Genomic DNA, 14,339 nt, shown 5'->3' on the forward strand with positions numbered 1-14,339 from the left:
GAACAGTAGCAACGGCTAATTTTTTTAAATCATAAAAAATTGATTATGTTACCAATGGCCGGAGAATTAATTCGTCTCGATAACAAGCACATATCCGTTGGACAAATGAAAATGATAAGTGTTAAATTTAATTTTTAAATATTATTTAAGATTTTTTTGATTTATGCAATTTTAAATAATCTTTATTTCATTATTTCTTATAAAAGTCTGTAGATCGGATATTGCAATGCTATATTCGTAATATGCATGGTCCTCCATCACCGTTGGTAGAGAATTACCTGCGAGAAGCGGGTTTTTGGCACATGGCGACGGTAGGCCGGGGATGCAAGTTGGACCCGTAACTCATCAGTGCGTTGATTGAGAGGTGGAGACCCGAGATGCACACATTCCATCTTCCATGTGGAGAGTGTACTATCACTTTGGAAGACGTAAATTTGCAATTGGGATTATCGGTGGACGGATACGCAGTCACCGGGTCTGTTTAATCTGGTGATTGGGGAGCGGTATGCTACGAGCTTTTGAGCGCTATTCCAGATAATATTAATGGAGGTCGGATTGAGATGGGCTGGTTACGAGACACATTCCCGGAGCCGGATGATGATTCTACCGAACTAGAAAGAATCTGATATGCTTGGGCATACATTCTTCAGATAATTGGAGGTTATTTGATGCCGAACTTGTCACGGAACCTTGTACATCTGAGATGGCTGCTGAAACTCGTTGATTTTAGAATAGCTGGTGAATTTAGTTGGAGTTCTGCTGTGTTGGCAATATTGTACCGGGAGATGTGCGGGGCAACGTAACCGAATAAAATGAAAATCAGAGGTTGCCTATCACTACTGTAGTCATGGGCACGGTTTCGCTTTCCATTTTTACGTCCTCGAGTGGACCACCCATATACATTTCCACTCATAACAAGGTAAATTTTATATTAGATTTTACAATTATTACGTAGATTTAAAATATAATCGTATGCTAAAAATTTATTTAATTAGGTGGAACCATTCGGCAAGTTATGCTTGATTACCTACCTCTCTTGAAGATATACGGCTTCTATTAGACCAACGGTCGAAAGCACAAGTAAGTATTAAATAAGATAGATATTTCCATCATTAGATAATCGATTTGTATTTAATATTTAATATTTAGTATTATGTATTATGTATATAACTAATATTTCCATCATGTTCATATAGTTTCAATGGACACCATATGAAGATTCGGCAATTTGGGCAATAATTCCGGATAAGTACTTCCAAAATCCAAACGCTTGGCATGTGAAAGTCTCATTGGCCAACTTTGCGACCGTTGAGATACACCAGTCAGACAAAGTATTACGACAATTTAGATTCCGACAACTGATTCCCGTGGCACCTGAAGTGTTGGATGATCATCACAAAATTGACCTGCGGCAATTGCATACGGATTAGCCGAGATTTTGGTCACACTACATCCAAATATGGGAAGATCGGTATGATTATATACATACTCGGGAACCGATCATCATTTTAGAGTTAGCGTGCGTGCCGGAATACATGCCATGGTTTAGGATCCATGGCAAGCCGTATTTATTGTCAAAAGAGGAGAGGCAGCGGCAATTGCGTGTCCAAAGGGAATGACGTTGCCCTTTAAATCCAAGAAGAAGGGACGACGACGTAGGCCCATCAAAAGCGCCACACAATCACTCGGCCCATCAACAATGCTCATACAATCACCAGGCCCAATAACAGCACTGGCACAGCCACCCGACCCAGCACTTCAACCGACGATACCCATGACACAACCTTTTCAGATGATGCCAGGTGTGTATCCTAGCCCTTTTATGTATCCTAACCTATATATGTTTCCTTTTTCTAGTCTTATGGTAGGTTGGAGTCCATGGCCCGGTTCATCTCCATTTTCGATTACGCCGAGTAGACTACCGATGTATAGGCCACCGTTGTAGGAGGGATCGCAGGAGGGGCCGTCGGGGAACTCTTCTTTTCACCAATTCCCATCACCATATGGGTTTCAAACAGCTTCGACGTTGGTGATGCAAACACCTCCATAGTTACTATTCTATCAAGGTGGCTCATCGTCCCAACATCAACAACTAGATCCCCTACCGGAGGAACCATAATCCTCGTCGGAGCAACCACAACCCTCGCTGAAAGCTGGACAAAGGAGGAATCTAGCGCGTAACTGTCGACGGCCACCATGTGGCACTGAATTCGGCGGGCACGGAGATTGATTTTTATTTAATATATTTGTACAAACATTTTGAATATTTTGATATTATTTGATGTAATAAAATAGAAATTCTTCTATATTATTTCATGTAATAAAATAGAAATTTACTTTTACATTTTTAATATAATAGATCTAGAAACTCCAACGCATCATCTGCAGAAAGATCAACATTATGCATGTGGGCTGGAGGTGAGTATGCCCTGAATCGTGGATCTTCTTCTTCATCTGAACCCCCTTCAACATCTTCAGGTTCGGTTGGAATAGGCTTTGGTTCAAAAAATAATGCAACTTCTGCACCATCGGGCCCGGGCTCTCTAGGTGGATCTACATCAGAGTCATCTTTTAACCTACCATCATCTATAACGTACGAGGTCCCTTTACTGGTGGACGTCGTAGGGAGTATATCATCCCTTCTTCTGGGCGTTTCATAACGTCCCCAATTGGATGTAGATTGCCAACCACTAGAAGTTGATGTCATTCCCCAGTACGTATTTCCAACATCAAACATCGACCCACCGAGGTGCATATCCCATCCACTAACAGAATGTCGTGCAGAGGTTGTGTATTCCATACCGCTACCAAACATGGGTTGTTTCATGTTTTGTAACCCGCTAACCGATTGTCGGGTAGGGGTCGTGTATACCTCTCGAACAGCTGTCGCAAGTGCATCATTTGGCGATGTAAATTGTACAAAAAACTCAATATAGGGTGCTCCACTAGCGAGATGAGTCTACACCATTGTCTCCAAGCTACGAGCACCTTTTATGTCGAACGAGTCATATGTCACCGGATCAACAGAAGAACAAAATCGATACGTAATAGACAGAACTTTCATTGGCGTCGTTCCGAATATTTTACGCCTAATTCTTTTACGAAGTTCTATCAAATCTATGTTCTGGTTAAAAACCAGTCGCACTATATTCTCTGATAAAAAACAACATCGTTCTCGGTATGACGAATCTCACCATCATAGTAAATAACAGCACTAATACGTTCACTCATCTTCAATTTCTATCCTTCTTATTGTGTGTTTGGCATTGCTGTCAAAAAGTGCTTTTGAAGAATAAAATGTCTATTTTAGACATGAGATTATAAAGTAACAAATATGTATTTAAATAATGTTCAAATTAGTTAATATTATGATATTTTAGCAAAAATATAAAAAATAATTTATTATAACTTATTGTTAATATTTTAATATATAATATTAATTTTAAAAATTTCTAAGTAATTAATATTAATTATTTATAAAAATTACTTAGAATATATAAACTATATTTAAATATTTAAATATAAAAATTAAATATTGTAATTAGATATTGACACGATTATATTATTATAAAAAGTATTTTTTATTTTTAATTGATACTTTTAACACATTTTATTATTTTATTTTAAAATGTATTTGAATATATAACTCATATATTTACTAACATAACATAGAAAACATAAACCTAACGAATTAAAATATTACATATATTTGGATAAAAGTTTTAAAAAGGGATAATATTTATATATCAAATATAATTACTAAAAATTTTACAATATCATTACAATTTAAAGTGAATTCATTAAACTAGAAGCTATAGCATCTCTTGTTAATTTCATTTCAAAACCACTTGAATTGTTTGATTCAGCGTCATCATCACCGTCATCATCACCATCATCATCATCGTCGTCATCATCACTTTCTCGACCATGCGCATTTTCCGAATCAATATCTTCGTATTCCATAAAATCTGCATCATTTCTACCGACATGTTTTCGGATAAAATTGTGTATCGCCATTGTAGCAACAACAATCATCGTTTGCTTCTCAAAACTATAACTTGGCATATCCCTTAAAATGGCCCATTTTTTTTTCAAAACACCAAAAGTTCGTTCAATCACGCTACGTAATGATGAATGTGAATGATTGAATATCTCTTCTTTACCAGATACCGGTCTACCTCTACGAAAGTCAGGTAAATGATATCGCTGACCTCTATATGGTCCAAGATAACCTTTCATTTGGGGATATCCAGAATCAACAAGATAATATTTTCCTACAAGTCATAATATAACAAACAATTAATCATATTACTTTATTAAAATTATGAATTAAAGAACTTATAATTTATTATTTAAAAAATCACATATAAAAAAAAATCTAACCATTTGGTGGGTGCGGAAATTTGTATTTCGGATCTCGAATTGCATCAAGAAATATTCTAGTGTCATGTGCCGATCCTTCCCATCCAGCCATGACAAAGGTGAAACACATATTAAAATCTCATACTGCCATAACATTTTCAGTCGGGATACCTTTTCTTCCAATATAGGGAATTTGTTCATTTGGTGGAAGAATAGCGGCAATGTGAGTACCATCAATTGCACCAATGCAATCCTGAACAAATAATCATATTACTCTCGTGCATATTTTTAATCAACCAAAAATATTAAAATATAATAATATAAAATTAAATTTTAACCTTAAAATGCGACATATATCTAGAATCATTACGTATTTGTTCGGGTATTGAGCTAAAAAAAGGATCTTCGGGTGCAATTAGATCAGTGGCCATCCTTGAAACTTTCTGAAGCACAGTTGCAAAGTGTCGACTTATTGTTGATCCAGACCTCTGAAATCTTTCTCGACATTGGGAAACTTTTCCGCCGGTGCCCAAGATGTATAAAAAATTCCCAACATTTCAGTAGAAGATATGTTTCTTGAAGTTTGCAAGTTGTATCTTGTCTCCAAAACTCTCAATAAACTTGTGAATACCGTTTTAGACATCCTAAAATTAATCATACAATGTGATTCATGACCGTCGAGTATCTCTCGTATCCATGTCTCACCTGACTGTTTTGAATCCATGCATGGTTGCCTCGATATATACTTCTCGTAATATAATTGTACGGAAGAAGATGCAGCAACGAATAATCGATTAAAACATTTCATGCGTTGTAAAATCTCTTTCTTTTCTCTTTCATCATCATTTTCATCATCGCTGTAATCCTCAACTATACTCATCACCTGTGAAAAAATTTTATATCCAAAATCATATTTAAACAACTATTGATAAAACTAATTTAGTATAAATAAGTAGAACATAAAATCAATATACAAAGACCAAACATAAACAACTATTAATAAAACTAGATTACACATAAATAAATAGAACATAAATTCAATATCCAAAAACCAAACATAAATAAATATTGATAAAACTAGTTTAACGTTGTTGTTTAGTTACATAATAGATATCTCTAAACCCTAGAAGATCAGAAAATGTTCAACTATCCTCCATTTCCGACTTAAGCCACAAAGCTCTAATCTTGGGATTAATTGATAAAAACATAATTCGCTTGTCCTTATTGAGCAATAATTTAAGTGCGAAAAAGTATAGCGGACTAGCTTCTGGAGCTTCCTCCGACATGCTGTCAAGCACTTTGACTGCTTGCAGAATACCATATGGATCCATAACAGGAGTCAAACTAGATGTGGCTTGACTCATATTGTCAGCTGCATTGCATAATTTTTCTATTTGACTGGACAATCTAGCAGCCCCTCCAATTTGCTTTGAGGATTTCTTTCTTCCAGTTTTAAAATGTGAACTTGATATCTCAGGGTTTTTTCTTTTTTGACCATTCCCATCAATTTGAACATCATTTGAAATGTGAACATCATTTAAAATGTGAACATCATTTCTCATATTCTCTTCTTCATTCTCTTCAGGTATTTCGTTAGTAACATCCTCAAAAAAATCACTCCGGAGTGTACCAGAAGAAGGTGCCCATGCTTTATCTCCTGTTGCAACTATCCCCATGAACATTTGATCTAACTTCCCTTCAAATTCGGGATCAATGCCTGAAGTTCAAAATTTTTGAGCTTCAGGCACAACCTACATATAAAATGATAGTTTAATAACAGTAATTATCAATAACCTCATAAATAAGAAAAAACAAAAATATTCAGAATTATTAATGTACCTGTAGCCTACTCTCTCACCAATCATCCGATGCATCAACCGTTCTTTTTATAGGATTCCACCCTAAACCAGTATCTTCGCCTTTAAGTTTCTTCCAAGCTTTCCATTCTTTTTTTAGGGCATCCCACCTATTTTTAAGTTGTCTTTGTGAAAATCTCTTTCCCGTTTCTTTCTCAAGGTTGGTCATTATTTTCAACCATCCATCTTTTGTAAAATGAGTATCAGGCCTATTGCCTTTCAATATCTCTTTAATACAAATATCACAAAATATTTCTGTCAATCTCTTATCCCACATTGCTTTCACCTTGTCACCACTAACTTCGACCGCCGAAGTACTCATCTATTGTGTATACGAACATATTCGTTGAAGCCAGTAAAGCAATCAAGAAAATCAAACATTCCATAAGTATATTTGTTTACATGTGTATGAAAATACATATTCTAATATTAATTTTACCAAAAAATGGACCCGACCGTAAATATTTTCCTCTAATATTAATTTTACATGTTAAATGTGTATGAAAATATTTTCCTCTAATAGAATTTTGCAAAATGATACATCAATGTTAACTGCATCCAACTATTCAGAATCCAAGGCAAAAGCAATAAAAGAAACGTAATAAGCTCACAAACCTGAGATTTACTTTGTCAAGTCCAAGAACCAAGGAATTCCAGAATAGGTTGATTGAGAATAAGCTGAAAATAGTGAAGGGGAAATAAATTAAAAAATAATATATTGTAAATCAATCATATTAAACTTAAATATATTGTAAATCATTTACAAAATATATTGTAAACCATATTAAACTTTTTTAACCTTAGTAATAAGAGAAAACTTTGATAAAACTTTAACTTATTGCATAATAAACCAAGAATTCAAGAGAAGATAAATAAACAAACTTTTTTTTAAAGAGAAGATAAATAAACAAACTTTTTTTAACTATGCAATTAAAAACAGATGAAATTAACTATGAAATTAACCTTTTTTTAACTATGTTTGATCCTAAAAGGGATGTATAAACAGATGAAATTAACCTTTTTTTAACTATGCAAACAACAATGCCAAATAATGAAGCTTTTCATGCTACAATAATTTACTGTGAAAAAGAGAAGATAAATAAACAAACTTAAAACAAGCATGTGAGTGTCAGAGTATAAAAGGCTAGATATTTCAAAATATCTAGAAATAATCCAACAAGCCACCTAAAGCTTGTCTGCATAATCACTGCTTGCTTAAAGGACAGCTTAGAACAAAATCTGACTAGCAACATTTACATAATTCTCTTCCAATCATTCCAATAAACAAACAAGAGGTTCAATTTATACATCCCTTTTAGGATCAAACATGCCAACCTTATCAAACAGTTTAGCCAGTAAGTTATTCAATAGTTCTTCATTATCCAATACAAGGAATCACAGGTGTCCAAAATACTTAGACAACACAGTATAATAAATACTTTCAGTTTATCGCATTCGGCATTAGCTATATGATCAATGGCAGAGCAGAAATTCAATAAAGCCTTCAAATTTAAAATGCCATATCTCAAACCAGTCGACTGTGAAACATATCAGTCTTTGACCTTAGTTTCAGAGTAATACATCTTAAAAGCTTTAGGTAGATAAACAGGCAACAAGAACCCAAACAGATTGAAGCACCAAAACCCCATATTAGCCAAAGCCAGCACTCTTCCTACGTAAACTCTCTTACCAAATCCCGCATACTCGTTATCCACCATTGTAAACTCACACCTCAACCAGTCCACCAGGCTAAAAATCCTCGTATTGTAAACCAAAACATACACGTCAATTGAATATTGCTAGAGTGCGGTTCAGCAAGAGAAGTCGATTATTCTTTTTCATCTCTTAACAGCAAAAGCAGTATAAAGAAATACCAGCAAATCAACAGCTTCATGTTGTTCCAATAGGGTCGGAAGCGTGTAAATTATTGTACTAAAAAATCACACAAAGTTCAATTCCCAGGGAAGAGAGGTGGATCACATGGATCTCTTAAATACCAAGTCTTTCCTTAGACAGAATATCCCTTCTATCGTAATTTAATAGCACAATTAAATACTACTATTATACCCTCAAATATTGAAAGAAAAATAGGACAAGAAAGAACACAAGAGATTTAACGAGGTTCGGTAAATTATACCTACGTCCTCGGGCACTAACACCAGATGATAACTTTACTATCTCCAAAGTATTACAAACAAATAGAATTCCTTAAGAATTCTCAAATGGGAGAAGAGAGAAAACTAAGAGAGAAAGATTGGTTGGGATGAATTGAAATGAGAAATGAGAAGGCCTATTTATAGTTGAGGTTTAAGGACCAAACAATAAATAGCCCATTATCTCAAGGACCAAAAAAAAAGTATCCCATGCCACTTTTTCAAAGTCAACTTTAGGGTGCTAAACTTGCACCACTTTGTATTGTTTTCCATTAATGTTGTCTTCCATTAATGTTAACAATCTCCACCTTGAAGATTTGATTAGGATAATCATATCTTCACACACTTCCTTCAACTCCCCAAATTCGATAAAGCTATCTTTTGTAGTGCCTACAAATGCACTCTCGAGCGCCATACACCTGAAGGTGCTCAAATTCTCAAGATGTTAATCAAGTTCAAACAATGATTAAACTTGATTGTTGTTACCACCTTGGTCATCATATCTGCGGGATTATCTGCTGTCGGAATCTTCTGAAGTAGAATTTTTCCTTTTTCAAAGACTTCCCGCACAAAGTGATATCTTACGTCGATATGCTTGGTTCTTGAATGATAGACTTGATTTTTCGCTAAATGAATAGCGCTCTGACTGTCACAATATAAACTTATGTGACTTTGAACAACTCCTAAGTCTTTCAACAATCCATTAAGCCAAATAGCCTCCTTAACAGCTTCTGTAACTGCCATATATTCTGCCTCTGTAGTAGACACAGCTACTGTAGACTGTAAGGTAGACTTCCAACTCACTGGGGCTTTCACAAGAGTAAACAGATACCCCGTAGTTGAACGACGTTTATCTAAATCACCAGCAAAGTCGGAATCAACATATCCAACTACAAACTGACCAAGTGTTTCATCCTGTTCAAAAATTAAACCAACATCTACGGTTTTTCGAAGATACCGTAGAATCCATTTCACAACTTGCCAATGTCCTTTTCCAGGATCATGCATATACCTGCTCACAACTCCAACAGCTTGTGAAATGTCAGGCCTCATACACACCATCGCATACATCAAACTCCCAACTGCATTAGCATATGGGACTTTCGCCATATATTCTCTTTCATCTTCAGTCTTCGGAGATAATTGAGCACTAAGTTTCAAATGAGAAGCAAGTGGGGTACTTACATGTTTTGTGTTTTCATTTACACCAAAACATTGTAATACCTTTTTCAGATATTGCTTCTGATTTAAACAGAGCTTGCCTCTCGGTCTATCTCTACTTATCTCCATGCCGAGAATCTTCTTGGCCTCACCTAGATCTTTCATCTCGAACTCTTGATTCAACTGAGCCTTCAGCTTATCTATCTCATTTTGGCTCTTCGAAGCGATTAACATATCATCAACATACAAGAGTAGATAAATGAAAGATCCGTCATGCAGCTTCTGCAAATATACACAATTGCCATATTTGCTTCTTGTGTACTTCTGCCTTCTCATAAAGCTATCAAATCGCTTGTACCACTGCCTCGGGGATTGCTTCAATCCATATAGCGATTTGTTCAGCTTACAAACCCAATTTCTACCACCAGCATCTGTGTATCCTTCGGGCTGAGTCATATAGATCTCCTCTTCTAACTCACCATGCAAGAAAGCCGTCTTAACATCAAGTTGAGCTAGCTCCAAATTCAACTGTGCTACCAAGGCCAACAAAATTCTAATGGAGGAATGCTTCACAACAGGGGAAAATACATCATTGTAGTCAATTCCCTCCTTCTGAGCGTAGCCTTTAGCTACCAATCTTGCCTTGTAGCGAATATCCTTCTTGCTAGGAGATCCATCTTTCTTTGCGAATACCCACTTGCATCCGATTGCCCTTTTACCTTTCGGTAATTGCGCCAACTCCCAAGTATTGTTCTTCCGGAGAGACTGCATTTCTTCATCCATGGCGCTTTTCCATTTATCACTTTCTAAGCTTTGCATTGCTTCTTGATAAGTGATAGGAATATCATCAACAACGAGAAGGGCGTAGGCCACCATATCAGTAAATCGAGCAGGTTTACGAATTTCTCTCCGTGGCCTTGCAACTGCAACTGGTTCTGGTGTACTTAGTGGTTCTTGGGTCAGAACCTCTTCAACCTCTAATTCCTCCATTGTGACTGGAAAATTAGACTTATTAACTGGGCAAATCTCCATCTGCTCAAACTCCACCTGTTTTGGAGTACACTCCACCTGCTGTGGAGTATTGCTCGTCTGAATATCTTTATCTGCTACCTTTTTCAATGTGGCAGATTCATCAAAGGTAACATCTCTGCTACAGATAATTTTCTTTGTGCTTAAACACCAAAGACGAAATCCCTTCACTCCAGAAGTGATTCCCATAAAGAGAGCTTTCTTTGCCCTCGGATCTAACTTTGACTCCTTCGCATGGTAATATGCAGTGGATCCAAACACATGTAAGGAATCATAATCTGTAGCCGGTTTTCCAGACCATACCTCCATAAGAGTTTTTTTTTCTAATGCAGATGATGGCAAACGATTAACAAGATGGCCAGCGTATGTCACAGCCTTAGCCCAAAATTGCTTGCCCAACCCAGCATTGGACAACATACATCGAACTTTCTCCAGCAATGTTCGATTCATACGCTCTGCCAATCCATTCTGCTGTGGTGTATCCCTAACTGTGAAGTGTCGAACAATACCATACTCTTGGCACACATCGAAGAATGGATCACTTTTATATTCCCCTCCATTGTCCGTCCTAAGCCGCTTGATTTTCTTGCCAGTCTGGTTTTCGATCATAGTTTTCCATTTAAGAAAAACTCTAAGCACTTCATCCTTAGTTCTCATGGTATACACCCAAACTCTTCTGGAAAAGTCATCAACAAAAGTAACAAAGTAGTGTTTTCCTCCCAATGAAGGTGTCTTGGAAGGCCCCCACACATCTGAGTGAACATATTCCAAAATACCTTTTGTATTATGGATAGCAGTACCGAATTTCACTCTCTTTTGCTTTCCCAGAACACAATGCTCGCAAAATTTTAATTTGCAAGCCTTTGCACCTTTCAAAAATCCTTGCTTTGCCAGAATTTGCAAGGATTTTTCGCTGACATGTCCCAACTTCATATGCCACAACTGCATTGAGTCCAATTCTTTGTTACCGGAAGCTGTAGCGACTGCTCCAATAACTGTACTACCTTGGTAGTAATACAAGTTATTTTTCCTGATGCCCTTCAATATCACAAGTGCGCCAGATGTCACTTTCAAAACCCCATCTCTCATAGTAACAACTGAACCATTGGATTCCAAGGGTCCCAATGAGATGAGATTTTTCTTCAAACTGGGCACGTACCGAACATCAGTCAAAACTCTGGTTGATCCATCTTTATTCTTTAATTGGATTGAACCTATCCCAACAGTTTTACAGGCATTGTCATTGCCCATATAAACAACTCCTCCATTTAGTTCTACTAAATCAGAGAACCACTCCCGGTTAGGGGACATATGATAGGTACAACCCGAATCCAATATCCACTCATCTGAATGGAACGACGATGATGATGCAACCAGTGATAGTTCAGAGTCACTAGTATCATGCTTAGCAACACAAGCATCTACAGCAGCTTTTCCCTTATTCTTCAGCTTTGGACAATTTTTCTTCCAGTGGCCTTTCTCATGACAAAAAGCACATTCATCTTTCCCGAGTCTGGACTTTGACTTTGATCTCTCCTTTTGAGTTTTCTTCCGAGTGTATGAACGACCTCGGACTACTAAAGCTTCTATATCTCTGATTGAGTTTTTCTGTTTGTCCTTCTTTCTCTGTTCATAACTGTATAAGGCCGCACAGACTTCGCTCAGAGATATATCACTCCTGCCATGAAGTAGAGTAGTTTCTAGGAACTCAAACTCCTCAGGAAGTGACCCCAACAGCATCAAAGCCAAATCTTCATCTTTGAATGTCTCATCCATATTCACCAAATCAGTGACTAACTGATTAAATTTGGTGATGTGATCATTCATTGTGGTACTTGGGACGTATGTGAAGCGAAACAGTCTTTTCTTCAAGTGGAGCTTATTTTGACTGTTTTTCTTCAAAAAAATTTCTTCAAGTGCCACCCAAAACTTATTTGCAGAAGTCTCCTTTGAAAAATCATACCTCTGCTCTCGAGAAAGGCATGATCGAATTGTGCCACATGCCAACCGATTGATCGCCTTCCAATCTTTCTCCTGTACATCATCTGGTTTCTCTTCATCAATGGCAATGTCTAGACCCTGCTGAAAAAGGGCATCTAGAACCTCACTTTGCCACATACCAAAATGGCCCGTGCCATCAAAGATCTTCACGGCCAATCTTGCATTTGCAATTGTCGGTCTTGTCCACATGGACGATGTTGAAGCTCCTACACCGACCGTTTTCTCCATAATCTTTCAATATACCTAAGGAAATCTTTTCTGATGTGGAAGATCAGTTCAAACTGCAACCACATAGCATACTACGATTAACCTTTGGCTCTGATACCACTTGTTGTTCCAATAGGGTCGGAAGCGTGTAAATTATTGTACTAAAAAATCACACAAAGTTCAATTCCCAGGGAAGAGAGGTGGATCACATGGATCTCTTAAATACCAAGTCTTTCCTTAGACAGAATATCCCTTCTATCGTAATTTAATAGCACAATTAAATACTACTATTATACCCTCAAATATTGAAAGAAAAATAGGACAAGAAAGAACACAAGAGATTTAACGAGGTTCGGTAAATTATACCTACGTCCTCGGGCACTAACACCAGATGATAACTTTATTATCTCCAAAGTATTACAAACAAATAGAATTCCTTAAGAATTCTCAAATGGGAGAAGAGAGAAAACTAAGAAAGAAAGATTGGTTGGGATGAATTGAAATGAGAAATGAGAAGGCCTATTTATAGTTGAGGTTTAAGGACCAAACAATAAATAGCCCATTATCTCAAGGACCAAAAAAAAATTATCCCATGCCACTTTTTCAAAGTCAACTTTAGGGTGCTAAACTGCACCACTTTGTATTGTTTGCCATTAATGTTGTCTCCCATTAATGTTAACACTTCAAACTCTTAATGAAAAGCAAATCAACAGCAAATCAACAGCTTCAAAATATTAAACAGAAGAAGAAATATAAAAGAAACTCTCACCTGCTGCGGAAGAGGAACAAAGAACAGAAAATAGAGCTTTGAAAGCTGAAAATGGGGAAAAGAAATCGGGTATAAAGCTTGGATATAAAAGGAGAAATTTTCGGGTATAAAGAAATCGGGTATAAAGCTTGGAGAAATTTGTGTGTTTGGCAGAGGGGAAAGAACAGGGAACCAGCAGAGGGGAAAGGGGAGAAGACAGGGGTATTAGGTAAATTTTCGTCCAAAAGCAGGTACAGTAGAAGAAAAGGAGAATTTTTTTACTTCTCCGTCTAGAGAGAAGCACTTTTGGGTGAAAAAGTCAGTCTAAAACGGGATAAAGAACGGGGCCTTAGCCTCTCTAAATTTTTTTACTGTAACTTATGCAATTTGAGAAAAAATTTTGCCTCATGTATAGCCTTAGACCAAATAGGAGCTATTGTAGCAAAAGCGCGTCCACGTGGGAGCTTCTTTCAGTACTTTTGCTGACAATGCATCCTGCTTAAAGCATTTTTGACACTATTTGCTGAGAAACATCTTCTCGAAATTATTTTTTCAGGAGCTACTGTAGCAAAAGAGCGTCCACGTGGGAGCTTTTTTAAATTAACAAATAATTTAATTAAGTAACCCTAAACGCCAAACCCTAATTTATTTAAGTTTTTCCTTAAAAATCCTAAACACTAAACCCTAATCTAATTTTTTTAAAATTTATAATTAATTTACTCAAGTAACCTTAAACCTTAATTTATTTGATTTTTCTTTAAAAACCCTTAACACTAAACCCTAATCTAATTTTTTTAAAAATTTTAATTAATTTACTCAAGT

At 36.5% G+C, this 14,339-nt stretch overlaps 1 protein-coding gene and 1 long non-coding RNA gene across 2 annotated transcripts; both read right to left on the bottom strand.

Annotated features, from left to right (window-relative positions):
• Positions 1-6,049: 6,049 nt before the first annotated feature.
• LOC107910510 (L10-interacting MYB domain-containing protein-like) lies at positions 6,050-6,540 on the bottom strand. The gene is made up of 2 exons (XM_041088279.1): positions 6,221-6,540; positions 6,050-6,113 (listed from the first exon to the last, which is right to left on the bottom strand). Exons 1-2 carry the CDS (start codon positions 6,538-6,540, stop codon positions 6,050-6,052), a joined length of 384 nt encoding a protein of 127 aa, XP_040944213.1.
• Positions 6,541-6,623: 83 nt separating this feature from the next.
• LOC121214702 (uncharacterized) lies at positions 6,624-13,812 on the bottom strand. The gene is made up of 2 exons (XR_005910386.1): positions 13,539-13,812; positions 6,624-6,896 (listed from the first exon to the last, which is right to left on the bottom strand). It is a non-coding gene; the product is annotated as an uncharacterized lncRNA (long non-coding RNA).
• Between the last annotated feature and the right edge of the window lie 527 nt (positions 13,813-14,339).

The sequence above is a fragment of the Gossypium hirsutum genome, chromosome D02 (assembly GCF_007990345.1).
Source record: "Gossypium hirsutum isolate 1008001.06 chromosome D02, Gossypium_hirsutum_v2.1, whole genome shotgun sequence".
Taxonomy (NCBI): Eukaryota; Viridiplantae; Streptophyta; class Magnoliopsida; order Malvales; family Malvaceae; genus Gossypium; species Gossypium hirsutum.